Source organism: Ochlerotatus camptorhynchus, unplaced genomic scaffold (genome assembly GCF_037179485.1).
Source record: "Ochlerotatus camptorhynchus isolate MF236.1 unplaced genomic scaffold, CSIRO-AGI_Acam_v1.1 ptg000263l, whole genome shotgun sequence".
Taxonomy (NCBI): domain Eukaryota; kingdom Metazoa; phylum Arthropoda; class Insecta; order Diptera; family Culicidae; genus Ochlerotatus; species Ochlerotatus camptorhynchus.
In genome coordinates, this window is record NW_027040753.1 from 31,416 (window position 1) to 58,111 (window position 26,696).

The following is a 26,696-nucleotide window of genomic DNA, read 5'->3' on the forward strand; positions in this document are numbered from 1 at the left end:
GTGCTTGTAATGCGTAATATGGAATAAGTAGTTTATTTCTCGTTACGTTTGCTTGAAACAATGGAATTATAGAGTTAAATAGAGCGTCCGGATATTGCTGCTGCTACACTCTTACTGAGGATTAGGACTAGCGGTATTGTAGTTCTTGAGCACAGTTGTAGTTGGCGATGGCGTTAGACTAGTTTCGGGACTAGTACCGAACAAACTAGGGCTACTTATGCTGAGACTCGGATAGGACTCGATTGGTTGAAAATGGCAACTTTCTGGCAACTGTCGTGGTAAGCTATTGTAGCAATGGTCTCTACTTGTTTGAGGCCCCTGTAGGTTGCTTGTACTGGGGTTGTTTGGTTCCATTTGATGCCGGAGCATTTCCAGAGGGTCCCGGGGGATTTCTCGAGCGCGTGTAGCCCACATTTCGGCTGCTTTCTGTTTGTTCCTGCAGCTGGACTGGTGTGGCTGTTGGCGCTGGTGTGGTTGCTGGCGCTGGTGCAGGTCGCTGGGTTGGAGACTGTACGGACTGCTCGGTGGGGTAGCTTGATTCATCATATACTTGCTCAGTGGTGTACTGCTGTGCATCATATGGTTGCTGATAATCCTGGTACTGCTGTTGTTGGTCGTAGCCTTGTTGGTCATATGATTCTTGCACGTACTGTTGATTTCCATATTCATCATATTGGCTTTGGTCATACTGCTGGGTGGGGTCATACTGGGATGCATCGTATCCGGTGGTCTCATCATAGGGCTGCTGGTAGGATTGATCCATATCTCCGGATTGTGATGGGTATTGATCGACTGCTGTTGGTAGGTACTGTTCCACGGATTCGGCGTGCTCTGGTTCCGATACAAACTGGTTGGGTTGTGTCTGCTCGATGTATGCAGTAGGTTGTCGAATCGATTGCCTGGATGCCCGTTCGCTGCCGACAATGGATTCGCGTGATAATCTGCCACTACTGCCGGTGCCGTCTGGTTTAGTGGTTGTACTGTCGCTTGTCCGGGATAGTCGTTCAGCGTCAGTACGTCCAGGCTCCGACTCCTTTCCTTGCAGCTTGGCTGCAGTGTCCTCATTGGGGATCGATGCTCGGGAAAGACGAGACTCGCTTCGTTTCTCATCGGTGTACTTGTTTCCTTTGGGTTCATTGTTGTCAATGATGGAGCTTGTACGAGACAACTCGGCATTTGGTTGCTGCCGACTGGTGGCATACTGTCTATCGGATATCTGTGATTCGGGTCGGGATGTTTTGCCAACAGCAGATGGTTGTGCGGCGGCTGATGATCGACCAATGGCATCATCAGGCTGTTGGACTGCTCTGATTGGTGGATAGTGGGCGGCTGTGCTACCTGGTCGTGATACGATCTTGGGAGCTAAGAAAAAGTATTGTGGAATTGTAATAGCATTAGAACTATCATAGTATGATTCAGAGCTGAATAGGGTTGATTATCCTTAATGAATAAATGGATAATATATGTCATGTTCATCTATATGGACAAAACAGTATTACCAACAATCAATACGAAACTAATGATTTTAAATTGGCTCACTACTTGACTAGCCTATTGGTCCCAAGCAAACGATAAACGTACCCCATTCTAGTCGAAATTCTACTACTACACAATGTTTGTTTTGATTTGCTATGAAAGTTTGACAGATAAAAAGAGGGGTTAGTGATTTTTCCTATGTTTCGAGGGGTGAATCGATTAGCTTGGGACCGAAGATAGTACCAGAGCTGAGCCAAAAAGTTGAGCTCGTTTCTTCGGGACCTTGTGGTCTTAGAGTTACCTCTATGGTATTACATGATACTTATGCAGATCCCGATGCATAACATTTTCTAAAATTATATTTTCATTATGTTATTGAAGCTATCCTATAATAATATCATCCAGCACGATTATCGCGTAGTTACTCAGGTTTAATACTCTTTCGTGTAAAGGAGGAGTAAAGGAGCGTAGGGATGGCTTAACGAATAAAATAAAGCATCTAAACAAAGCTTCTGTACAACTTTTATAAGAAGCTTGTTTGGAGTTGGCGAAAAACTACATGAAAAGTTATTGATGGATGTTAGACCCCTCCCTCTGCATATGATTGTCGATGCACACATTTTTAATATTTTAACACACACATTTCAACGGACACATAAAAAATCCAGAATTTTAACAAAATTTCAAGGTTCTGAAACTGTCGTGACTTGAAATAAGTTACACATGCTGATCTTAAAAGCGTAAGATCTTGGATCAGTATACGGGGCATATTTTTAAGGTTCTGGATGGTCAAAACAAATCAAGTGTCTGGAACTTAGAAATGATCAGCAAAAAGTTAAGATATTGGTCTCCAACGTATTTTCGAAACTCTAAGATATTGATTTTTTGTTCATCTTTGAAACAATTTGCGATAACCTGAGTTAGTTGTCTTCATCTATGCGATTCCTAATCTTCTATTCGTTGTTCCCTAGTTTGAAGTGGTTAAGACTAGGGTTCTGATGCATGGTCATTATCGGTTTCATAGCTTGTTTTTGTTGTTAAGAAATCCAATTTTGACTGACAAAGGGGCGCGCCTTTGGAGGGTGTTTCAACACTCCGAAGGGTATAAATAGCGGGACCTTTGAATTATAGTCGAATCCTTGCGATAAATGCAAGAGTGGCGAACTGTAAAAAAATCGAATAATACTTCATAATTTCTCAAAAGTGATGGAGTAATACGACATGCACTAAACTAAGGACACGGGATATACTACAATAGATCAATTTACTGGTCGCAGTAGTGTTAGGTCCCGAACAGAGGAAAAAAAAACCTCGGTAATTCCTATGAATTTTCATTAAAGTTCCCTTTGAATTCTATTCATAATTCCCATGGAATTCTACTCAGAACTTCCTTGATATTCTCCTTAGGTTTCACATGGAAGTCCTCAGAGCTGCCTTGGAAGCAGGTTTCACTTTCTCACTTTTGTATTCTTTGTAAATTTGCACTGCCCATATTTATATTCGTTCCAGATTTATTAAAATGTCTAAAAGCCTAATTATTTTTAAGACCAGAATTTATAAAAAAAGAAAACATTGTTCATGTATAAAAGCTCTGAATTTCAAAATTTATTTAATACTGAATATAAATCTGGTTCGGATTTTGTAAGTTCAATGAGTGAAATAAAATATCGAGGGAAATTGTTTATTTTAAAATGCATTCTTTTCTTAAAAACAGTAAGAGCTTGTATGCAAGACACGACCGTAGATTTGACGTAGGATTACGTGCTCGGTATCATTATTCGGCGACTGTGTTAGGGAAACCTCTTTTTCCCATCACGGTTTCGTTTTCTGATGACGAAATTACGCATTTCCGTGCACAAAACGCACGGACTTTTTGGTTTATTCAATAGGTAATGGGTACAAAGAGCTTTGGGGGTGATGTGGCTGGCAGCACGGCGAGCGAACGTTCAATGAAAATTAACTCTTAAACAACAATAATTTATGGTGGTCCTGAAAAGAACCCTTTTGTCGTGATGACTATTAGCATAGAGTTAACTCTAAGACTAGAAGGTCCCGAAATAACGTGCTCAACTTTTTGGCACAGCTCTGGTACTCTCTTCGGTCCCAAGCTAAATGATTCACCCCTCGAAACATAGGAAAAACCAATAACCCCTCATTTTATCTGTCAAACTTTCATAGCGAATCAAAACAAACATTGCGTAGTACTAGAATTTCGACTAGAATAGATTACGTTAATCGTTTGCTTGGGACCAATAGGCTACTAAAGTGGTGGGCCAATTTAAAATCGTTAGTTTCGTATTGATTGTTGCTATTAGGGTGTTCAACACGGATGAGACTTGCGAGCTGTATGTTGTTGGGAATGAGGGTGACGCGCTTGGCATAGATGGTCCACAGCAACTCACGACGAGCCTTTCGTTGTGTACTGGAGAACACCACAAAGGTAACTCTAAGACTAGTAGATCCCGAAAAAATGTGCTCAACTTTTTGGCTCAGCTCTGGTACTATCTTCGGTCCCAAGCTAATCAATGCACCCCTCGAAACATAGGAAAATCCATGAACCCCTCATTTTATCTGTCAAACTTTCATAGCGAATCAAAACAAACATTGTGTAGTACTAAACGGCGCCGGTGGTGTAGTGGTAAGCGTGATTACCTCTCACCCCAGCAGGCCTGGGTTCAATCCCAGTCGGCGCCGCCGGGATGTTCTGAGGCATAACATCTCTGATCACGCCTTCCTTCGGATGGGAAGTAAAGCCGTTGGTCCCCGGTTCATGAGTTGATCGGTCGATAGGTAGGGTCCAGGTGTGGGAGCTGCCTTCCTGGCACGTCGGTAGCATTGGTGCTCAGCACGGAAAACAAGATCGACGGAAAAAAACAAACCAAAGGAAAAAATTGTGTAGTACTAGAATTTTGACTGGAATGGGGTACGTTAATCGATTTGCTTGGGACCAATAGGCTAGTCAAGTAGTGAGCCAATTTAAAATCGTTAGTTTCCACCGGTGAGAACACCATCACTCACCACACGTGGTGATTGAATAATTACCGTTCGGTGAAACCGGATGGAATTCGATATTGAAATCACAGGCAATCGGTGATAATTTTAATTATCATAGCAACAGTTGCACATTCGTGCAATTTTCAATAGTGACAATTTGAAAAATAATCAAGTCTTAATTTTAACAGATTCGTAGAAAAATTTCCCATAGATTGACGTATTAAGAATTTAAATCCATCATCTCTGGTTCAAAATCAGACCACTTTCATGCCGCGACCGACTTTGGTTTTTGAAATTGCACCTCCCTGGTTCCTTAAAAATACGTGATATGTTAGATTTAAACATATGGGAACTGACTGATGACCTTGGAATATGGGAACCGACTGATGACCTTGACAAATGTCCAGAAAATACTCTTTTACAAATTGAAGGTGGTCCTGAAAAGGACCGTTTTGTCGTGATGGTTGATTAATTGCTGAGCTATTAGGGTGGTCAGCACGGATGAGGCTGGTGACCTGTATGTTGTTGGGGACGAGGGTGACGCGCTTGGCATAGATGGTCCACCGCAATTAACGAAGAGCTACTGATTCCGATCAGTAGCGGTGTGGCTTATTCCTCCTTCTATGGTGAATGGACGCTCATGTTCAACACTACGCGCTGAAAGCACTGCTGCTGCTGCTGATTGTGACGACCAACCAGACCACCACACACGGTGATTGAATAATCACTGTTCAGTGAGACCGGATGGAATTCGATTTTGAAATCTGTGTTAGAGAAAGAGCTTTTTGCAGGCCATCGGTGATAAGTTTGATCACCATTGTAACAGTTGGACATTTGTATAATTTTCAATAGTGGCATATAGAAAATTATTAAAGTGTTAATTTTAGCAGATTTGTAGAAAAATTTCCAATCGATTGGTTTGTTTCGATTTAAAATCCATCCGCTATTGACAGAGTTATAAATGATCAAAACCTGGCCACTTTTCGTAATGTAGTCGATTTTGGTTTTTTGAAATTGCACCCGCAATATGTTGCCGAAAGACATAATCCTACGTCTAAATTCCTTCATAAGTAAACTCTTCCAGTTTTTTTTGTATATGTTTATGGACCCTTTAACGTGTGTCATTTAGGTCCACCTTTTTCATTTAAAAATATCAATGATATTTAGTAATGCTAAATACAAGTATCAGTATTGATTTGAAGACTTACGGCACCGTAAAGTTTTTTTTAACAGTGGAGTCTTACCAAATGACACATTCTACGTGATGTTACAACGGTTTTTGCCTATTTTTCTTCTTCAGTTTTTGCATTGTAGGGGAAATGGCTCTAATGTTGGCCTATGGATGTAAGATTGGGCCCATCGCTAAAAATCTGCTTTTTATCAATTTTATTTAGATGAAAGCGTCATTGGGACGGCAGTAATGATATTTTTGGACGCTATTGAAAATTTAGTCGATTTCTGAATTTATGTATGGGCCCAAATTAGGGGCATTTCGGCCGACATTACATCCATTTCTCCTATTTGAAAAAAGTAACCCCAAAATAATCATGCAGATTTGAAAAGCCCGTTAAATTTCTTATAAGAATTAATCGAGAGTTTCTGATTGGAGTAGCCCAAAATATTTTGGCTAGTAGTTGTTGAGGGAGCTGTGTCATTTCGCCGAAGGATGTTTCGCCAAATGGGCCATTTCACCGAATTTAAATCATGAAACAATATACAATTAAAATGAATTTGGAACGCATTTAAATAATAGATATTCCCATGTAAAGCAACTCGAAAGAACTTTTCATGTTTAAAAGAAGGAAGCATTCCTATAAGTTATTGATTGTTTAGAAAATAATGAAATCAGTTCAACTCAAGTGCACTGATCATGTTTAAAAGAAGGAAGCATTCCTATAAATCAAAAATATTCATTATTCAAAAATTTCCGAAATCAGCACAACTTGAAAGAATTGGTCATGTTTAAAAGAAGGAAACATTTCTACAAATGTAAAACATTGATTATTTACTGAGCTTTGAGAAAAGTTCAAAACCGTAGAAAATGGTTTGCTCTTCGGCGAAATTACCCATTCGGCGAAATGACCTTCGACGAAACATCCTTCGGCGAAATGTCCCGCTCCCGTTGTTGAGTAGTGTAGCTGAGAAGGGCAAAACGTTGTAACGTCACGCAACATAGTCGCTCACCAAATCATTTTGAGCTACTCAAATCATAATCTCTTGATAAGTTCTTATAGGAAATTTTTCACACATTTCAAAAAAATTTTTTTTTTATTTTTTCAAAGCTATTTTCAATGTTTTAAAATTACAGTTCAAAACGTGGATACATGCTGGTAGATTGTGTCAAAAAAAAAACAAATTGAAAATAAAAATCTTGAAAAGTTCAGAAATTTAGCATGTTTAGAAGAAAATCAAATTTCTAGTTCTCAGGATCCAGTTTTCTTCTAGTTTTTTGGGTGTATTTTGCCAAAGATATTTGAAAAACTGTAGTCAACCTTGTCTCTATCCGTCAATATTATAACGTGTGGGATTCGCTTTATGTGCGTGAGGAATTTGTTGCTTTTTCTACACCGTGTTATTCAAATAGGAGCTTGATACTGGAGTACCCCGTGACGCAGAAACCGTTAAAGGTACGACCGACGAGACGAAATTTTTTGCGGCCGTATGAGAGAGACAACCAGTGCTGAGATTTGTCATTGTCATTGACAAACTTTCGTGCGATATTGACAAATTATTTTTCACATAGTCACTGATAGACTTGATCTTCAAAAAAAACCTTTGTCAAAATCACATTAATTTTTTCGTCAATGACTAAGATTCACCTGCTAACAAAAAGTGTAATTTCGTGCATTCTGTGTCACATTATTGTTATCCAAGAAGTTCAGGGCGGAGATGCTTGTTCATTGTAACGGCTCCATATAATTGTTTTGCTGAAGTCATTTAATTTCGTTACAAATTTAGCTAATACAAAAATCTGCACATATTCGTCACTGACAGCATTGTCACTGAAAATTTACATGGTTTGCCTTGACAATGACTGTTAGATCAAATGAGTGACCAAAGGAGAATTTTGAATATTGCCCTGTATTATCAAGATTTTGCAGCACTGACTGGACACAACTAGTACTAGTGTCTCTCTCATACCGCCGCAAAAATATCGTCTCATCCGATATCGCGGCCGAAGATCACCCCAAAACTGCTCGACTATATGATCAATTCAATTTCGCTGTGAGATCCTTATTCTCGTAACCACTTCGAAACTTTAAGTGCACAAATATCAGCTTTCCCGAAACGTACCACATTGAAACTGTTACTTCACGTTCGCTGTACTGCAATTTCAGGTGAAATGGGGCATTCATTTTAGAGATTTGTGTAATTGAAAATTGGAAGTGGAAGTGCATGTATAGCCTACGTGTACAAAGCACTTCTAAAGGTTGCAGATTCATTAAACAATATCTCCATGAATGTCTTTGCTCCAAAATAATAAATTAAAATTGAAGATAAACCGAAAGTAAACATAGAAAAACGTCTTCAGAGCACATACATTGAAAACTCAAGCGAAATGCTCTACTCTCCTAACCCGATTGTTGATTTAAAAATGGAAAGTTCAGGAACGTGGCTGTCGTCTTCAGCAATGTATCAATTTATGCTATTGATTAGGATATATTTTTGAACAGTTGTATGTACATTTCAATAAAATAATCAAATTCTCGCGAACATAAAATTCTTGAAAGCAGCAATCATCCGAATGTTCCAGTTAGAAAACATTGGCGAGGAAACGGTAAAGCAGACTTCAATATTTATAATTGAAACATATTTTCCCACAAAGCGCGCTGCGTAGCCCTTCTAAGCGAAATCAAATAATGGTGAGAATTTTCTCGCCGACCAACAGCGGAAACTACCAGGCCTGGTGCTGATGCTGATGAGATGTGAGTAAGTGTTGTTCGCAACATAAATGAATGCTGAATGAAGCGCACAGTATTTCCCTGACACCGACTGATATGCAATGTGAATAAAACATCGACTTGCAATTTGGAACTAAGCATTTACTAAGGTTCTCAAGAAGCCTAATTAGTGTTGATGAAGGTGTGATTGGTGGGTAGTTTGTGGCAGAACGATACCTTCATAATTCACATCATCTCGCGCAACGGACTGATTCGGGGACGGACTTGAGTAACTTTGAGCAACTCCAGTAGCCGCAGTGGGATTTGTAGTAGCAGCCGTAGGGTAGCTGCTATAATTGATATGGGTAGGTCTAGAGGAAGCATATTCGGCTGGATAGCGATTGTCGTTAACGGTAGCAGAGGGTAAAGCGTATTGATTATCTTGACCGGTGGTTGCGGCGGCGGTGCCACTAGTTTCTATGCGTTGTGAGAGGAATTCGAAATTATTCTGAAGGACATCTATTTCCTGCCTGATGAGTTTGCCAGAAGAGAGAGAGAGAAAACAAAGGAAACAGATTAGATTAGTTAATATCGGTACATACCTCTGGGTCGTGATTCGATGCCGATGAAAGATTTGAGTCTGCGTCCAGCTGATCGGAGCTATACTTCCGTTTTTGGAAAGCTGGACTGATTTCCTTGTAGTTTGCCCAGACTTGCTTTAAACGTTCCATCAATTCACTGTTCGTTTGTCTCAGCTCCTTCTTTTCGTTTCTAATATTTCAAAAATTTCCGGAAAATTCAATACTTTGCAATAGTTCTGTAAAGTCTACCAAGCACACAACTATACTACTATACTACGTGAACTATTCATCAAACACAACATAGATTATGTATTGTGCTGTCGGTTTAGTAAACTTGCAGGGATACCTGAGAGACTCTAAAGTTCTAAATAATTCATATTATTAATGCGTGGAGCAAGGACGGAATTTCGATGGATGTTCCTCTAGTCTAGTCTTCACACTCCTCCTTGTCGCTGGTTTTGGTTTTCGGTTTCGGGCTGATCCGCACGTTCACATCAATCTTAATAGGGTGCCGTTTTGTACAGGCCGCGTGCTCTTCGTCCAACACGTTCGTCCCTTTGCCATCGGAGCCGATGATGGCTGTCACAAAGGGACGCGAGCAGGGGCGAGTACTTGCTGAAAGGTAACTGCCGCCGGAATGCACTGTTGCTCGGTCCGAGGTCTGTTTCACGTCCTGAACGGTTCGTTGATGCTGGCTCAACGAAGGAGTGGGGTGATCCTCGGAAACCGGACTGAGGCTCGGTAGGATCAGCGAGTGAGAACCGAACATGCTTTTTGAGGATGCGTCTGCTGGATTCGTGGTGGATAGCAGTTTGGAGGGAGAAAGTGAGAGACGTGCAAGGATGAAAACCAAAAACCAAGCGTTAGGAAGAGTGATCTAAGACCTAGAGGAATGGTACGGACGAATAATGTGCGATAACATGCATAGAAGTAGATATACAGGTCGGACTCGATTATCCGGGGTTCGATTATCCGGAATTTTAGACTCGATTATCCGGAGTATTTTTTTGCGTTTTTTAGTTTTTATGCAGACATTTGAAATAATTTAGTATTATAATATACAATATGATTATTTTAACAATATTGGATGTAGCTAAGAGGAGGGGCAGATTTGAATTTTTTGTTGTGATTCGATTATCCGGACGATTTGATTATCCGGAGTGAAAAAAAAATCGATACTCCGGATAATCGAGTCCGACCTGTAGTAAAATTTACCCCTATAAAGGCTTGAGCTGGAAGATTTATCTTTAAGAAAATTAAGTATAACATCTTAACCAGATTAGCAAATCAAAAGAAACTGGTTACAGCTACAGATAGAAATTCCCGCTTACAGTTTACAGTTGCTTCTCAGTCATTTAAATGTGAAAAAGCTTAGACGACCACCTTTTGGTTCACCTTTTTGTCCACCTCAAATATACATAACCAACAAAGCATCCTTTTTCATCCAGAAAACTTACTACTAATTCAAAGCTTCTTCCAAATAAGCTTAAAAGTTGTTTTTTTCATCAATTCTCGATTACTTTTTCGAAGGGACGTACCAGCTTTTGAAAACAATGCATTTGATCGTCGGTATGGCGTAACTGGTAGCTCGCCCACACATTCTAACACTGCCATCAGATAGGGGACATTTTCCATTTACGTGGGTGAGCTACCAGCTACGCCAAATCGACGATCAAATGCGTTGTTTACAAAAGCTGATACTTACCTTCAAAAAAGTAATCGAGACATGTAAAACTCGAGCCGACGCCGGTGGTGTAGTGGTAAGCGTGACTGCTTTCTGACCCCAATGGGTCTGGGTTCAATCCCAGTCGAGGTCGGTGGGATTTTTCTGAGGCATAAAAATCTCTGGTCACGTCTTCCTTCGGAAGGGAAGTAAAGCCCGTTAGTCCCGGCCCATGTATGTTGTTGAATGGGTGCGATATCCTACGCAGGTGTGGAAGCTGCCTTCTTGCACATTCGATTGCCGTCAATGGATGGCATCGATGTCCGTGCGTGATTGGCACTAGATTGCGGAACAGAGACCGACGATAAATAAAGGAAAGAAGATGTAAAACTCAGTACTTTATATCCGTAATACGCACACGCGGCACAAACCTTTGAAGACTTCTCAAAACTACTACTACCATTAAATCAAATATTAAAAATCCATCATAGGTATCTGCCCCATGTTCTAAAAGTTGCATGCGAGAAAATCACGAATAATGTTTCAAATCATTTCTATTCATTGGAAGGAATATACGTTAAAAGAACTTAGTGCATTGTTCACATTTCAACAGAATCAATATCTTTTAGTGAATACTACAGAAATTACCTTCAATTAAATCAGTTAAGACTATTTGTAAACGAATAATATTGAGTGGGACTCTTATATGTTAGGGCAAATGGCTCTTATGTTGGCCTATGGATCTAAGATTGCGTCCATCGCTAAAAATCTGCTATTTATCAATTTTATCTAGATGAAGGCGTCATTGGGACGGTACTTTGGATATTTTTGATCGCTATTGAAAATTTAGTCGATTGCTGAATTTATGTAGGGGCATTTAGGCCGACATTACATCCATTTCCCCTATGTACCGATGTATGTATGTATCAGGGGCCTGACTGGCAGCCATGTTTTTGATGCTATCATCTGCTTTTGTACTAGTCTACGTTGGTTGACGAAATAAATAAATAAAAGTTCCTGGATAGTTTGTATAGGCTTGCGTCATTAATTGATACCAATAATAAGTGTGTTGACATTGCTGCAATCATCGTTTGCTACTTCTATAAAGCCATTACACGTATGGGCATCTCGAGAACCATGATAAATGCTGTATGTAGAACAAAAACTTCTTAGCATCTTGTTCTACTCCGTAGCAATATGAACGTAGGTCCAAATGAGATCGTGCTTAATCATTTTGAGTCCGACCATAGATTTATGGCGGCTGACATGCTGTGAACAAAAGATCAATATGACACACGATCGTCGATCATGGACTTCGATGATTTCAAGAAATTCTTTGGAAGAGTTAACATGCACAGCAAGGATTTCTTCCGTACGGAGTTGACCTTTATACCGCAGATAAACAGACGTAGCTCTTTGAAAAGGTTTTTCTTGAAAACATAGTGCCTTAAAACATAGGACCTCAGTAACGACATCTCTCTGGCTTCTCACGGAAAACAAGCCTGCTCGCTAACTCGCAAACAATATTGCATAAAAGTTCTATAGAATGTATAAAAACGTCAAAGTGATCCGATGCCAGCGCAGCGGCGAGTAGTTCGCGGAACTGATAATATTCAAATCAACCGTTAAATACGCTAACGAAGATACACAATGAAGGGCTACGTCTGTTTGTCTGTGTTTATACTACTTATTATTATATTATATTAGGGGCATTCATAAAACATTCATAGTCACGATAGGAGAGTGTGGAGGTGACGAGTTTCTAAGTAAGTGTCTAATATTGCATTGTTTGAAATTAGATTTCTATCTATCCTGAATTCCCGTTTCTCTTAACATAAAATAAAACTTCTACTTCCCGAAATGGCTCAAACAGTTTCTTTTGAGCATATAAATCGAAGTATGAAGCGAAATTAGAATTTTTCGAACGATTCGTATAAACCACCGAGGAGGAGGAGATAAACAAAACTACAAATATATAAAATTATGTTGCTAAGAGCACTGCTTATATTAAATTTTAATAAACTATGCGTGGAAAAGACTTTAGAATAATAAATAAAGACAAAATTTGTGTATTTGTATCCAAAATCTTTAACAGAAGCTGCCAACCCCAAGTGAAAATATATTTGATTTACTGAGTTTATTTAGCAAAATGCTGTGAGCTGTCAAAATTTTTTATTGCTGAAAAATCAGTGAAATTTTACTGAAATGTTAGCTAATTATGAGTAAAATGTTGTCAATTTGACAGAAGTTGGAATTGCTGGAAAATTCAGCAGCATTATTTAGCTGAAAAGTTTGCTGATCTTTCATCAAAATCAGCAAAATTCTGCTTAGTTTCAGCGATCTAAATTTGATGTGTATGTGCTAATCCTTGACTATATCGCTAAATCAACCCTGAGAACTTACTCCTCTATGGTACATGCCCAATAATGTTCATAAAACCTAGACTAAACAAGAAATATTAGAATTAATCTAAATCGTTCAATTATGTGATGTACTAGATAGATCAACCAGAGCTGGTTAGGTCCTCAGGCAACGGAGCAAATCCAAAAAGATTCATAGACTCTAAAATCACCATTAAATGATAACGTTCGTGTTTTAGGTTTACCAAATCGTCATGGAGTTCAAATCATTCGAACCACAACCAGGCTTGCTGAAACTCCTTAAACTCACTGGAGGTTCTAAAACACTCTTGTCCTGCGAGTTTAGCCAGCCCTCACCTCGAGTGAGTGGCGGAAGGAATATGAAAGAAGTAAACAAAAACTCCTCGAGAGAGAGGGAGAGTGGACTTCAGCGAGAGGATGATTTGACGTGAGGTGCGCTTTTCGAGACTCTGCATGACTTTTTTGTTCGACGCAAGAAGCTCAGAGTTCACCCAGAGTGAGAGTAAGAGCGTGTGATAGTAAACATTGGCATGAATGGCAGCAAATCTCACTCTCATTTTATCCCCCTTCCCTCACAAGCTCTGAAGCTCAGTGGAATGATTTGGCAGAAGGCTTTCTACGCCTCAGAAAAATCCTACGCTCGGTTCATTTCAAACTCGCGAGCGAGGCTCCATCAAGCCTGACCACAACATCAACCACGACTGAGACAATATTCAGAGATTTTATGCCTCAGGTAATCCCGACGGTGCCGACCGGGATTGAACCCAGGCCCTTTGGGAAGAGAGGCAATCACGCTACTTTACCACCAGCGCCGCTTATAATTTTGACTAATAGTTGATGTTTTAAGGTTTTGGACACTTTGGACAATTAAATTGTTCATTGTGTCCAATATCAGAAAAGGTAGCATTTTTGATAAGCTCTGAAATAAGCATAAGTTCGAAAATTGTAAAAATACACAATATTTTGCTATTGAGGTTAGGGCTGGCAAATCTTATTTTCAATGAAAGATCTCACGCGATATTTACAGAGATACTTCTGTCACTATCATCGGATGAGAAAACGATGATAGAGATTTTCTTCAAAATCTCATCGAATTTTTCGTCATGACAGAACGTGACAGTGTTGTGATCATCGTAATTACTAGCTCATTTATTGCTTTTAAAGTTACTTGTACCGAGAAAATCGTAATAATATATTCACTCTACCGATCACATACGGTTACTTGCTTGAATTAATCTAAATCAGTTAGAAATGTAGATGTTAAAACCGCAATAGAATTATTCTCATGAGTGCTTGATCATTGGAAAATGACAAGAATGCTAATGATAGGTAGTTTCGTCTCGTGATAGTGAGAGGACCTGTTCTCTCATTCTCACATGACGGCCGTGATATTTACCAGCTCTGATTGAGGCTATTAAACAGCGTTTTCATTTACTGTCCAATTCGACCAGCCGTCAATTCGATTAGAAAAGCCGTTTTTAGGCTATATTTTTTTTAAATTCCCCGAAAAGCGCGTTACCCACTGTACTCAACCCACCGCTTTTTCTCGGCGGGTTTTGAACCAGTCGGTCTGATTTTTTGCATGTGACTATGTGAGCAGTGTCAATGGAGAAGAAGTCTCTCGTAGAAAATCAGAGCGATTGGTAGAAAACCTGCTGAAAAACTGCCGTGGGTAGGACTCAAAACGCCATTCAATCGACAAAACCGATGCAGCGAAGAAACTGCTAACTTTCTGTTTTCTGTTGAAGTCGAGCATTTTCAAATTTTCAATCGTTTGTCTCTATTTCTCCAGTCGCTTTATTCGTCTTTCTTTCATGCCTCGGTGAAGCAGACGAGTGCAAGAGCGCTCATATTTGATCTTTTCGTCTTTCATGAAGCACTTCAACCATGGAATCATGACGTATATGACGGAAAATGAAAATTTATATTTAAAGCATTTCTCACATGAAACACTCGAAGATTACACGTTATATGTTGGATTTATTTTCGTACAGATAAAGCCGTACATCTATCAAAAAAAAAAAAATGTAACGAAAATAGGACACAACGCATATTAAACAAATTGAAAGAGCAACTCGAAAATCGAAGTACTTTCATTGAAAACGAAAGACGAGAAAAGTCACAGGCAGCCTTGGGTTTGTAGGCCTCGTTTTAAGGGTGACAATTCTTAACCACCCTTTTAACGTGTTTTCCATAAGCGTGTGTCTTGTTTGCCATGCTATTTTTTGTTTTTGGTAACACGCACATGGAACCACTCACCACTGTTGTTTTCAAAACATGTTTATATTGTAGTTTTTGTTTTTAATTTTATTTCAATATTTATTTTACTAGGGTAGAGCGCTACTTCGTCGTAATCGCCCATTTTCATTCTATCGATCAGAAAAGATCAATAAGCATGCAATCTAGGATCTGTCCATAAATTGCGTTCACACATCAAGTGGGGGAGGAGATGTTGTGGGGTAAGTGTGTATGACTAATATTATATGAAAAAAGCGTCCGTTTCTGCTTGTCACATGCACCCCTTTCCTTCTGATCCCCTCAATTATAAGTAACCTATTATCCAAAATTCCATACTAAGCGCTATCCTCGCAGGAATCCTCATAAACCCAAAATCTTAGCCTTTAAATCCAAAACATTTTCTGCTCAATGTACGTCATGCTTACAACTCTTACCATCATGTTATCGCAAATTATTCGCTTTACCACTTAAATTTTACTAATTGACCATATTATATGCAATTGGTTGTACCAACAGCTACCATATTCTATACAACAGTATTTAAGTAAGTATACATAATAAATACAATTCATATAACTAAAGATTGTACGGTAACACAAATTCATCAAACAAACTGCAAGATATAATTAAAACCTACTAAAACCAAACAATCGAACGATAAACAATAGTGGAATGGAAAATCAAAGGATATGTACTTATGTTGCAGTGTCGTGTCCTCTAACTTATGCGTTAAGCTTCTGCATTCTGCAGTTAGTTTGTCCATGAGCTGTTTTTGATCTTGAACCATGCCCTCGAGCTCTGACACGGTGGCGGCTACAAGTAGGAAGAAGAAAAGTGGACAACAGACAGTAGAGACATGAGACAGTAGAATGCGGCGGCAATGGTTGTTGTTTTGGTGTTTGAACAGCTTTAGGGCAAACGAAAACAATGCATAAGAATCCGGCAAACACGGGTATTGTATTCATGCTAGTAAGTATGGTGACGGAACGGGTGAAATAAATCTTATTGTCATATTGTTACCCTCTTGAAGGGTGTATGACGTCTGAGACAAATGGAGAGATAGAGACGTTAACTGACGGAAGGTTAAATATCTTAATTATCTGTACATGTAAGTAACACCATTATCTTAGATGAAAATTTGAAGATTTACAACTAAAGGCCAGCGAGTTTGAAAGGTTGAAAAAAGCTCATGGATAAACTATTGAGAACGCCAGATTTATCAGTTTTCTCATTGTTTCGTCGTGTGCTTGCACAAGATTAGCATAAACAGGTTGGCTTCTGATAGCTATAGTCAATTTGAATATGCATTCGCATTGTTTCTCACTGGGTGTGGGTTATATGATGTATGCGAACTTGTTCAATTATTGTTCGGTGGAAACTGAGTTAATGCAACATCAAAATGTATGTATATGTATTTTGGTTTTTGTGGAAAACACATGAAAACAAATAGAATAAGAGGCTCTAAACACGTTTATGCGAGTGGGTGAATGAAAACGTCGATCTTTCGTCTATACGCGTACATTTGGTGGGCTTCAATAGCTTACCCATGGACTAAGCGTTCTAGTTTAGCATTACTGCATAAGCCATACACATTTCTAGAAACTTTACTTGTACTTACCATGTTTGGCCTCCATGTCGGAAATCATTTTCGCAAGTTCCTTGGACGGGCGGGTTTCTTTGTTCAACTCTCCGAAAGTTAGCTTAAATTTAAAAGGATTTATAAATACTTATAGAATACAAAATCGAAACTAGGATACTTACTTCCTTTCCAAGTGAAGCGACCTCATCTGAAAGTTTTAAATTTTCTCGTTTGGAATGGAGCAAATCAGCATCAGCTCGATCCAAGCGCTGCCGAAGTGAAGTGATTTCAGCATTCAAACGGGAAACCTCTACTTTAGATTGACGTTCTGCTCGTTCCAATTGCAATCTTGAAGAGATAAAGGAAAACATGTAGCCTAACACCATTCAACATCATCGTTTCGTTGTTGCAATAGAGCAGTTCCAGGCCAAATAGGGTAAATAAAAAAATTAAGACTCGACCTTCTTCGATTTGCTTTAAACTTTGCATGATTATGGGCAATCATTCATATTTTTGCTAAAATTCGGCCATTTTGGATCTTGTATTTTTTTCAAAATGGTGTCTTTCACATTTTTCAATCAATTGGAGCACTAAAACGTCATTTCTGATTGAAATGACGTCTGAGACAAAGTTGTTTAGAAAAATAAAGTAATTTTGCGAAAAATTAAGTTAATTTTAAACAAAGCTCATGAAAAATGCACTGTCCATGGATTTAAATACTCAAAAGTTTGCATTTTTCCATGAGCATTTAAAAAAAATACGATATTCTTTTTGGTATATTTGAGTTTCTAACGCTTTAAAAAACATAAAAAATGCATGTATATTTTTCCCAGCAAGACTTAATTTTTCTCTACCAGTTTATCTCAGACGTCATTTCGATCAGAAGTGACGTTTTCATGCTGCAATTCATTTTAAAATTACAAAGACACCATTTTGCAAAAAAAAAAATTAAAACATTCAAAATGGCCGAATTTTTGTAAAAATATAAATTATTGCCCTTAACAAACAATTATGCAAAGTTTTATGCAAATCTTTGGTCGAGTTTTTCCGATTCATCATTTGACGTGGAACTGCTCAATATCTATCGCACCTCAGTGAAGTAATCTCCTGCTCAATGGATTGTTTTTCCGCACTTGCTTGATTCAGATCGGACATGAAGATTGCCGTTTTGTTCTTCAATTCCATCTTCAACTCATCAATCTGGGAATTCTTCTGGTTGAGTTCCCGTTTGTAATCCGATTCGATGCGTTTCATGCGTTCCACCTCCAGTTGTAGTTTCGTCGCTTGGTCCCACTGGCTACTCAAGTCTCCTCCCAACTGATCAACTTGGAACGTGTACCGTCGTTCGGCGTTTGCACGTTCCTCGGAAAGCCGTTTGGCCATTTCGAGTTGAACTTCACGTACTCGCTCGTGCTGGCGTTCCAACTCATCCTGAAGAAGAAAATCGATTTTTTCTTAATCATGGACGTATAGCAAGAGAGGCGAATACCCCTTTACCTAATTCAGTAACAAGATAAATGTGCATAATTTGGAGTTATGTTGAAGTTTGGAAATTTTTTGAAAGTTAAGCGTCAAAAACACAGCAGATTATCTATTTTTCAGTATAACAAGTCTTTTGATATCCAAGATTTGAAATGTTTTATGAAAATTCTAGGTAATTTTATTTTGACTGAGCTACAGAATAATGAGAATTTTTCAAAGGTCACAAACACCACACTTTACTTAACTCCAGCATACATTTCTGGGTTTAAAAAAAACTTTGAAAATTCTGAAATTTTTAAAAATTTCCAAATGTCTGGAACTTGATTATTTTTTTATATTCTGGAACATGTAATGTTCAAGAAAAATCGGAGTCACGCCTAATGATATTTTTTAAGACTGGCACAACAAGAACATGGTGTTTGCAGCTAGGTTCGATTCCCGGTCCGGTCTAGGAATTTTACTCGACTTCCCTACATAATGAGTTTGATTGTACTTGCCACACTATTATACTAATGCATTATTATTATTTATCTTTATTAGGGAGGCTTTCAGCCTTGGGCTGGTTCGCCTCCAAAATATACTAATGCAAAAATTATACAGACTTAGAAAGCTCTAAATTAAAAACTCTGGAAGTGCTCAAATATTGAATGAACCTTACTCTGCCATGTAAAAACAGCATATATATAGCAAATATATGGATTTTCAAATGATTGTTTTTGTAAAATTAAAGATTTGTTGCTGTATGTTTAAATTTAAGCTAAGAATTAATTTACAAAGTTTTTGCAGTGTATTTACCTCTGTCTTAGACTATATTTTTTTCAAAAGTGACTCCTACTCCAATTTGACTCCGCAGTCCTGAATAATGTTGGAGATAGCTAACAAGATTTCAAAGGTAATTCTCAAAAAAACAGAAGCCAGCTGATTATTCGACATCACAGCTTGCAGTATCAACCACAGCTGTGTGCTCTTGGGCATTGGTGAGATTGGATGTTTTGATATTTTTCCAACACTGAAGCCAATTTTGACCCTTCAAAGTACCTTCTGGCTATGTATCTGCTTTTGCATCACTTATATTTTGATAAAAAATAGTATGGTTGAAAACCCGGTTGACCTGCCTTAGTGAATAGAATCCCAAAGAGGACTTCTTGATTTCAGTTGAAACCTTAACGAAGAATTGAAAGGGAGTTCTGACTAGAATTTCAGGATAATGAAGTGAACTCCCTAGAACTCCATATTGAAAGAACCGTCGAGTTATAAAAATCTCGAGGAAATCACTTTCATAGTAGCCATGATATTAATGTTTACTCTGGTTCTATAATATTTACTCTGGTTCGATATCGAGATAGTGGACATCGAGCTGTCGAGAGTTGACTGTAATTCTTGATGAGCTCCGAGGAAAATTACCAGAGAATTACGAGGATGTATCAAGAGAGTTCAAATGTGGGTTCTCTCACAATTCCAAGTAGAATTCAAATAAAATTTAATAGTCCTTGAAAAGCTATCCAAAGGAATTCTGACTAGAATTCCAAGGGAATTGAGAGCAGAATTTCACCCACTTAGAAATTACTAATTTTACACGTGACAGATATTATCTTTGATATAAAAGATGGAGCGTGAACAATCATCGCATGTAAAATTAAGTGTTCGGAGCAGAGCTGGTAAATATCATGGTTGTCATGTGACAATGAGAAAACAGGTCCTCTCACTATCACAAGACAAAACTACCTATCATGAGCTTTCTTGGCATTTTCAAATGACCAAGCACTCATGAGAATAATGCAAGAACAACATGTGAAACGGGCATACAAACTTTTCTAAACAAACCTTCTTATGTCGTTTTCTCGCCACCAAACACCAAAGCAACCCATCAATATAACCGGGTAGGGGAATCTTTCCCCTTCCCAAGGATGTTGTTGGTTTGAGTGAGCGACCTTCGGCCCTTTTCACATGTGGCTCTTGAATTATCGTGCGGCTTATGACATCAAAATTACTAACTTATTTAGATGAATTTAGGCAAGCAACAGTATGTAATTGGTAAAGTGTAGAGTCGGTGTATAATGAGTCACGCCAAGAGTAAAGCCAATTCTACCTATTGAACTGTCAAACTGGCTACCTACCGTGCAAAGTAAACAAACATTACGATGCTATGAAAGGTCCATGATAGGTATTGCAATAAAATATAAAATAGAATCGAAGAAATGATCATAAACACGCAATGAGCATTAAATTGGCATGGGATACATTTGGTAATGGTCTGTAATGCGAATCTATACTATTTTTTTTGTTAAGATAATTTGACAAAGTCACTGATATAATGATTTACTACAGCCGCTATTTTTTACTCGCTTGAAGTCATTTGAAGATGATGTAGAAGTTCTCTGTTGCCAACTGAAAAGAAAAGGAATCATGGAGCATCCCAAGGAATTAAACGGCATATTTAAAAGGGAGTTCTGAGGATAATTCCAAGCGAAATTTGGGGAGAGTACTTAGGTAGCACAACTGAAGTTCTGTATCTCGCTATTTTCCCTAACTTGAAGATTTTTAAAGTTCTTCAATTTTACAAGCGACGCTACCTCCTTAACTCTATAGTTCCCTAACACGATATTTCCTTAACTCGATACCTCTTTTACTCGATCAAAACACATGATACCCATACATCTAAATCAATTTAATATTATGTTTTCCCCGATCATTTGAGATCAAGCTGTAGCTGTAACATTATTCATTGTGATTCAAAATTGCGCTGATTTTGATCCTTCAAAAAGATTTTTGGACGTGTATATTTTTGAATCAAGAAATTAACGAATACAACATTAAATACTTCTTTCAACTTCGTATGAAGCGCGCGGCCTTTTGAATTCTTGACTAATATGACGAATTTTAGAAATTCTAGTTTCTCGCTGGGAAAACTGTTAAAGGACACGCAAGAAAAGGGCCCCCACGCGGAGATCGTCTCCTTGGATAACTCCAAGGCCTTCGAACATGGACGCCGTTAGTGCTTCAAGAGCTCATCACCTGGGGATTAAAGCGAAATATCCTTTCCTTTATTTGAGGCTTTCTGGCAAGACGATCGTTTAAAGTCGCCGTGGGGAACACCAAGTCTTCTTCTTTCCCGGAGGAAACAGGTGTGCCGCAAGGCTCGGTTATCGCGGTGACGATTTTCCTAATAGCGATGAATCGGATCTTCACTCGTTTACCACTCAACATCAACATTCTCGTCTACGCGGATTACGTGCTAATTGTGGCACCATCGCAAGGACCCGCATCCAAGCACAAGCAGCTGTATCGGCAGTTGCCAAATGGGCGGCCTCAGCCGGGTTCCAACTCTCAGCAGCAAAGGATATCCGCTGTCACGTCTGCGCTTCCGGTCACCGAGTCGGTGGTGCTTCTATCAAGATCGGGGATCAACCGATCCCCCTAAAAAAAACTATGCGCATCTTGAGCGTTCTAGTTGATCGACACTTAACCTTCACGCATCACTTCCAGAGCGTTAAAGATAGTTGCAAGACCCGCATAAACCTTATCAAAACAATCTCCATGCCGCACCGCACCAAAAACCGAGCTATCTGGCTGCATGTAGCCAAGGCAGTTATTGACAGCCGTCTACTCTACGGTCTGGGGTTCACCGCAAACTGTTGCAAGTCCTTGCACCGGTTTACAACGGCTACATCACAGCCTGTGCTGAAGTCGGGGTACTTCCTTTCCGGTTTCGAATCCACACCGCAGTCGTCATCAAAGCGGCTGCCTACTTGGTAAAAACATCGGGTAACGAATGGATCTATCTCCTCGAGGAGGAGAACAGAATCCTCCGTACAGCAGCCAATACCGACCTCTCCCCAATAGCCGTCGCGGAGATGCTAAACTCCGGGTACCCCAGGCATACGCACCGTTTTACGGACGGGTCCAAATCGCACAACGGAGTTGGGATAGCATTGCGGAAAAGATCTCGCCAACGAGCTTGAGCCTACCGCCACAATACTCCGTTTTTTTTCTGCAGACGCAGCGGCGATTTTGAAGCAGCAATCACACCATCCGACCGACCAGTCCTAATACTCACTGATTCACACAGCGTAATTTCCGCTCTCCGGTCCAACATGCCCACTCACTCGTGGATTCTGGGGATCATCAGACGTGCCCCCCCCCCCCCAACACAGTATTGACTTGGGTTCCGGGTCATTATGGCATCACTGGCAACTCCGACGCTGACAGACTGGCCGGGGCGGGACCATCTGGTGCCAGGTACACCGATGAAGTTCCCCTTCCGGACATCAAACGATGGGTCGAAACTTCCATGCAGGCTAGGTGGCAAGAAGAATGGTTGGCAAACCAAGGACCGCTTCTAAGGAAAATCAGTACGAGCTCGTGCGGTAACACTACGTCCTTTCGGGGGAATATCGGCGACATACTGTGCGACGAACCTTCGATCCTGGCTACCATGATCTCCTTCCTGAAGGACGCTGGTTTGTTTTTCAATGTTCGATTCCTTCCTTTTGGCCGTCGGGGCATCTCTATCGGAGGGGGCACCGCCTTCCCCGGCGGAGCTCTGCCTTGTTCGGATTAGACAATAAGTTAACTCAATGTCAATGGTCTAGTTTGTTCTTCTGTGTTTCCCAAATTTTAAATGTCGTCCAACCAAAGCTCTGCAAATTCCAACTGTATTATTTCACAAGGCAAGCCTTATACCTTTTTCCTGCAAAGTGAAGAACTAGCCAATGGCTAAAATTCACTAAAATAAAGAAGAAAACAAATTCTAGTATTCAGAATCATAAGGGCCTACCTGCGATGATCGATTCAATCTCCCGTCCCCACCGGTCCAACAACAGAGAAGTTACGTTTCCGTGTTGCCCGGGCCATCGTAGACAGCCGGCTGATGTATGGGCTGGAGCTGACCTGCATCGCTACCGAAAAGGCACTACAAATACTCGCTCCGGTGTACAATAGCTACACGCGCATCATATCCGGTCTCCTACCCTCGACGCCAGCCGATGTCAGCTGTGTCGAAGCCGACACTCTCCCTTTCCGGTACCGCATCTACGCAGCCATTGCCAACAAAGCCGCTGCATTTTCAGCAAATACCGCCGGAAACGACAGAATCTGCCTCCTCAGCGAGGGGGACAGAGTTCTCCGTACAATCGCCAACGCAGAGCTCCCCCCAGTGGCCAAGATTCACTGGTACGGAGATAAGAGTTGGCAATCTCCCGCACCAAACATCGACAGCCGGATAAAGGAGAAGTTCAGAGCCGGGGACAATTCCGCAGCCCTTAGGAGATCGGTAGCAGAGCTGACCGGATTGTACCCAAACTACATGCATCGTTACACGGACGGGTCAAGATCTAGAGCTGGAGTTGGAATGGGAATCGCTGGTGACATTTCCCCAACGAGTAGAAGTCTGCCAAAACAATGTTCGGTGTTCTCGGCAGAAGCAGCGGCTATTCTTCATGCCGTCACGGTTCCTGCGGATCGCCCAATCCTGATCCTGTCGGACTCCCACAGTGTTATTCAGGCCCTTTCGTCGGAGGACCCAGTCCAGCCCTGGATCCAGGGCATCTTGAAGGTTGCGCCACCAAACACTACATACGCATGGATTCCCTGACACTGCGGGATCCCAGGGAACATCGAGGCGGACAACCTAGCCGGGTCAGGCCCATCGGGTCCTCGGTACTCGCACAAGGTACCGTTGCAGGACGTAAAGAGATGGATCACTTGCACAGTGCGGACAGCGTTGGCAACGGAATGGTCCAGTGCCAGACTTCCGTTTATTAGAAAAATTAAAGGTAACATCGGAAAGTGGACGGACCTTGCAAACCTGCGAGATCAGAGGATTTTTTCCAGACTTCGGACAGGACACTCCCTAATCTCACAAGATTTCAGTGGAGGACCCTTCAGGAAGACCTGTGAGTTCTGCCATATTCCTTCGACGGTGGAGCACGTGTTATGCGTATGTCCACAATTCGAGCGCCTTCGTTGCCTCCACGGTCTGCCTGCCAGCGTACGGGACATGCTAGCAGACGTTCCCTCAACTCAAGCAGCTGTACTGCGCTTTTTGAAGGCGGCGAAGCTATACTGCAGGATTTAGCACCATTGATTCTTTCGGCCGTCCGGACATCCCCCCACTGGACGGGGCTCCCAAGGACCTCCTACAGTGGACCTATGTTTTGTTATTGGTTTTGTTTTGTTCATTTTATATTTTGTTCTTCTTTTTTTTGTATCCTTCTTTTAGTCTGTCTTTTTCGTATGCTGTTTACTGTGTTATTCTACTAGCTGTTTAAATGTTTTAGCTAAGTAGATTATCAAAGGTTAAAGTAGCATGATACTTAAGCAATGTGGCTGAGGGACCTCTTTCAAAGGCTTCCCACCCTTTACGGAGATGAACTAGCCTACGGCTAGAAATCTCCTAAATAAAGGAAGAAAGAAAAAAAGATCGATTCTTTTCATCGAGTTTCTTGTTTGTTAATAACTCTTCTGGATTAACGTTTCTCGTTGCGTTTAATGTTGCTTTTACTAGCTAGTACATCCTTATACTATATTGTATTTTAAGAATTTTGGAAAATTGGTTCACTGAACTGTGGTAATGCGAAGATAAAATCGATTTAGAGAATCTGTAATCAAAGTTAGGTCCTTATTATTCCGAACGCTAGAATTGTAATGTTTTTTTCCGATGTTCTGTAAGTATTTAGATAATCTCTTGAAAATCGAATAAGGGAGAGTTGACTGTACTGAGAAGAATTCCAAGAGAATTTTTCGGAATATTCTGAGCAACTACCTCACTGTTGCAACTTTTCAATTTAATGTTGCTTTTTTGCGGTTTTACTGGCGAAAACAAAATTTTCTATTGCAACTTTTTAAATCTCAATTGCTACTTTGCACTAGTCTATTACTCAATTTAAATAGTTTGTTGCTCCTGAGCAAGCAGGTTTATTGGAAATTATGATCATTTCAAGTGCAAGGTGTGAATTATTTATGTGCGGTTTATATTTTAGCCCGCCACTAAAGTGTCCATGTGGTATTAGGACAACCTCTTATAAGTAATGTATAATAAATATTTACTCATTTACCTTTAACCGCCGAATCTCAATCTCTGCCTGGTTTCGCTCAAAAGCTACATGTTCAATCATATCACGACTTCGCTGAGATTTGGAGAAGTTCGTCGCTTCGGAGTCCTTCAGCTGATCAATGGCTAGCTGGAGCTTCCGGACCGATTCTTCCAGATTGTGTTTATCCCTGCACGAAATTATACGGCAATTAAAATTCGACACTCAATTACCTGCCTTCAAAAATTGTCACCCTTGCAAATTTTCCACTTGCTTCCGGTACACATCGGAACAACTAGCATCACTCGATCCGTGCAACAGTTTGCGTTTGTTTTCTTCGTTTTCGTTAAACAGCTTCTTCAGGTCGATCTGCGATTGCGCCAACTGAGCTTCCAGCTCACTGATTCGCGACTCGAACACAATGTTCGGCCCTGAAAGCTTCGTTTTTTCCCGCATCCGATCTAAATCCAAATCTTCGCTTTCCGACGAGTCAATTTGGTAGATCGATTTTGATCGAGCTCGATCCGTGAGAGCTTCATTTTCTGAAACCACATCCTTAACCTTTTTCAACAGGGTGGCCAGTTCTTCCTGATAAGATATTAAATGCTAGATTGTGTTGAAATTCATGTCCATTAGCGAATTATTTACCCTGCAATACTGAGACTCCTTTTCCAACTGTTCGATATAGTTTTCCTGCTTCTCAATGAATCCAAGCAACTCTGGAGGTGGATGAGTGACTTCCAGATTCTGAGAAAAACTGCACACTAATTCAGAAATATTTTTGTACAATGTTTATTTCCTTACACTTTAACCACTATACCTGATGGTGCTGGTTGAAGATTAGCTGTGGACACTGCTGGTTTCAATGCCGGACTCGTACCGAAGTCTTTATTCAGAAAACTATATCGACGACCGCCGCCACTGGCCCCCGATTGGTACCGTGATAGAGCACCATGGTTGAAATATTTCGAAACTTCTGTGATCGATGGCCTCTCCACGACCGACTGATTGTCCGATGCTTCCGATTTAACATCATCCACTCCGCGGTAGTAGATCGACGTGGCAACCTTAGTTGGCTCATATGCTTCCGTGAGAAGGAACTTGAGTCGATTTACAGCCTCACGATATGCATAATCGGTGAAATCGAACGTTTTCTTCTTGTACAATGGAGTATCGATTTTGTCGGATGATGATAGTTTCCTGTGAAGAAATGATACAATTTACTGGTAAGGGATTTGCTCTAAATCAAAGTGACCATTTGCTTTACAATGTATCGACTTTCTTCGACGATTCTGCACTCATTTTATGATTATTAACAATTTTTAAAACTTATTTTTATGCAATCAAAATAACTACTAATTCTAGATACGTATCATATGCGAAGAACTAA

At 40.1% G+C, this 26,696-nt stretch overlaps 1 protein-coding gene across 1 annotated transcript; it reads right to left on the bottom strand.

Annotated features, from left to right (window-relative positions):
• LOC135705244 (uncharacterized) lies at window positions 1-26,608 on the bottom strand. The gene is made up of 11 exons (XM_065226853.1): window positions 26,574-26,608; window positions 26,127-26,506; window positions 25,955-26,070; window positions 25,560-25,894; window positions 25,331-25,496; window positions 17,884-18,224; window positions 16,976-17,141; window positions 16,833-16,914; window positions 15,910-16,027; window positions 8,954-9,122; window positions 1-1,362 (listed from the first exon to the last, which is right to left on the bottom strand). Exons 1-11 carry the CDS (start codon window positions 26,606-26,608, stop codon window positions 112-114), a joined length of 3,159 nt encoding a protein of 1,052 aa, XP_065082925.1. The 3' UTR covers window positions 1-111.
• Between the last annotated feature and the right edge of the window lie 88 nt (window positions 26,609-26,696).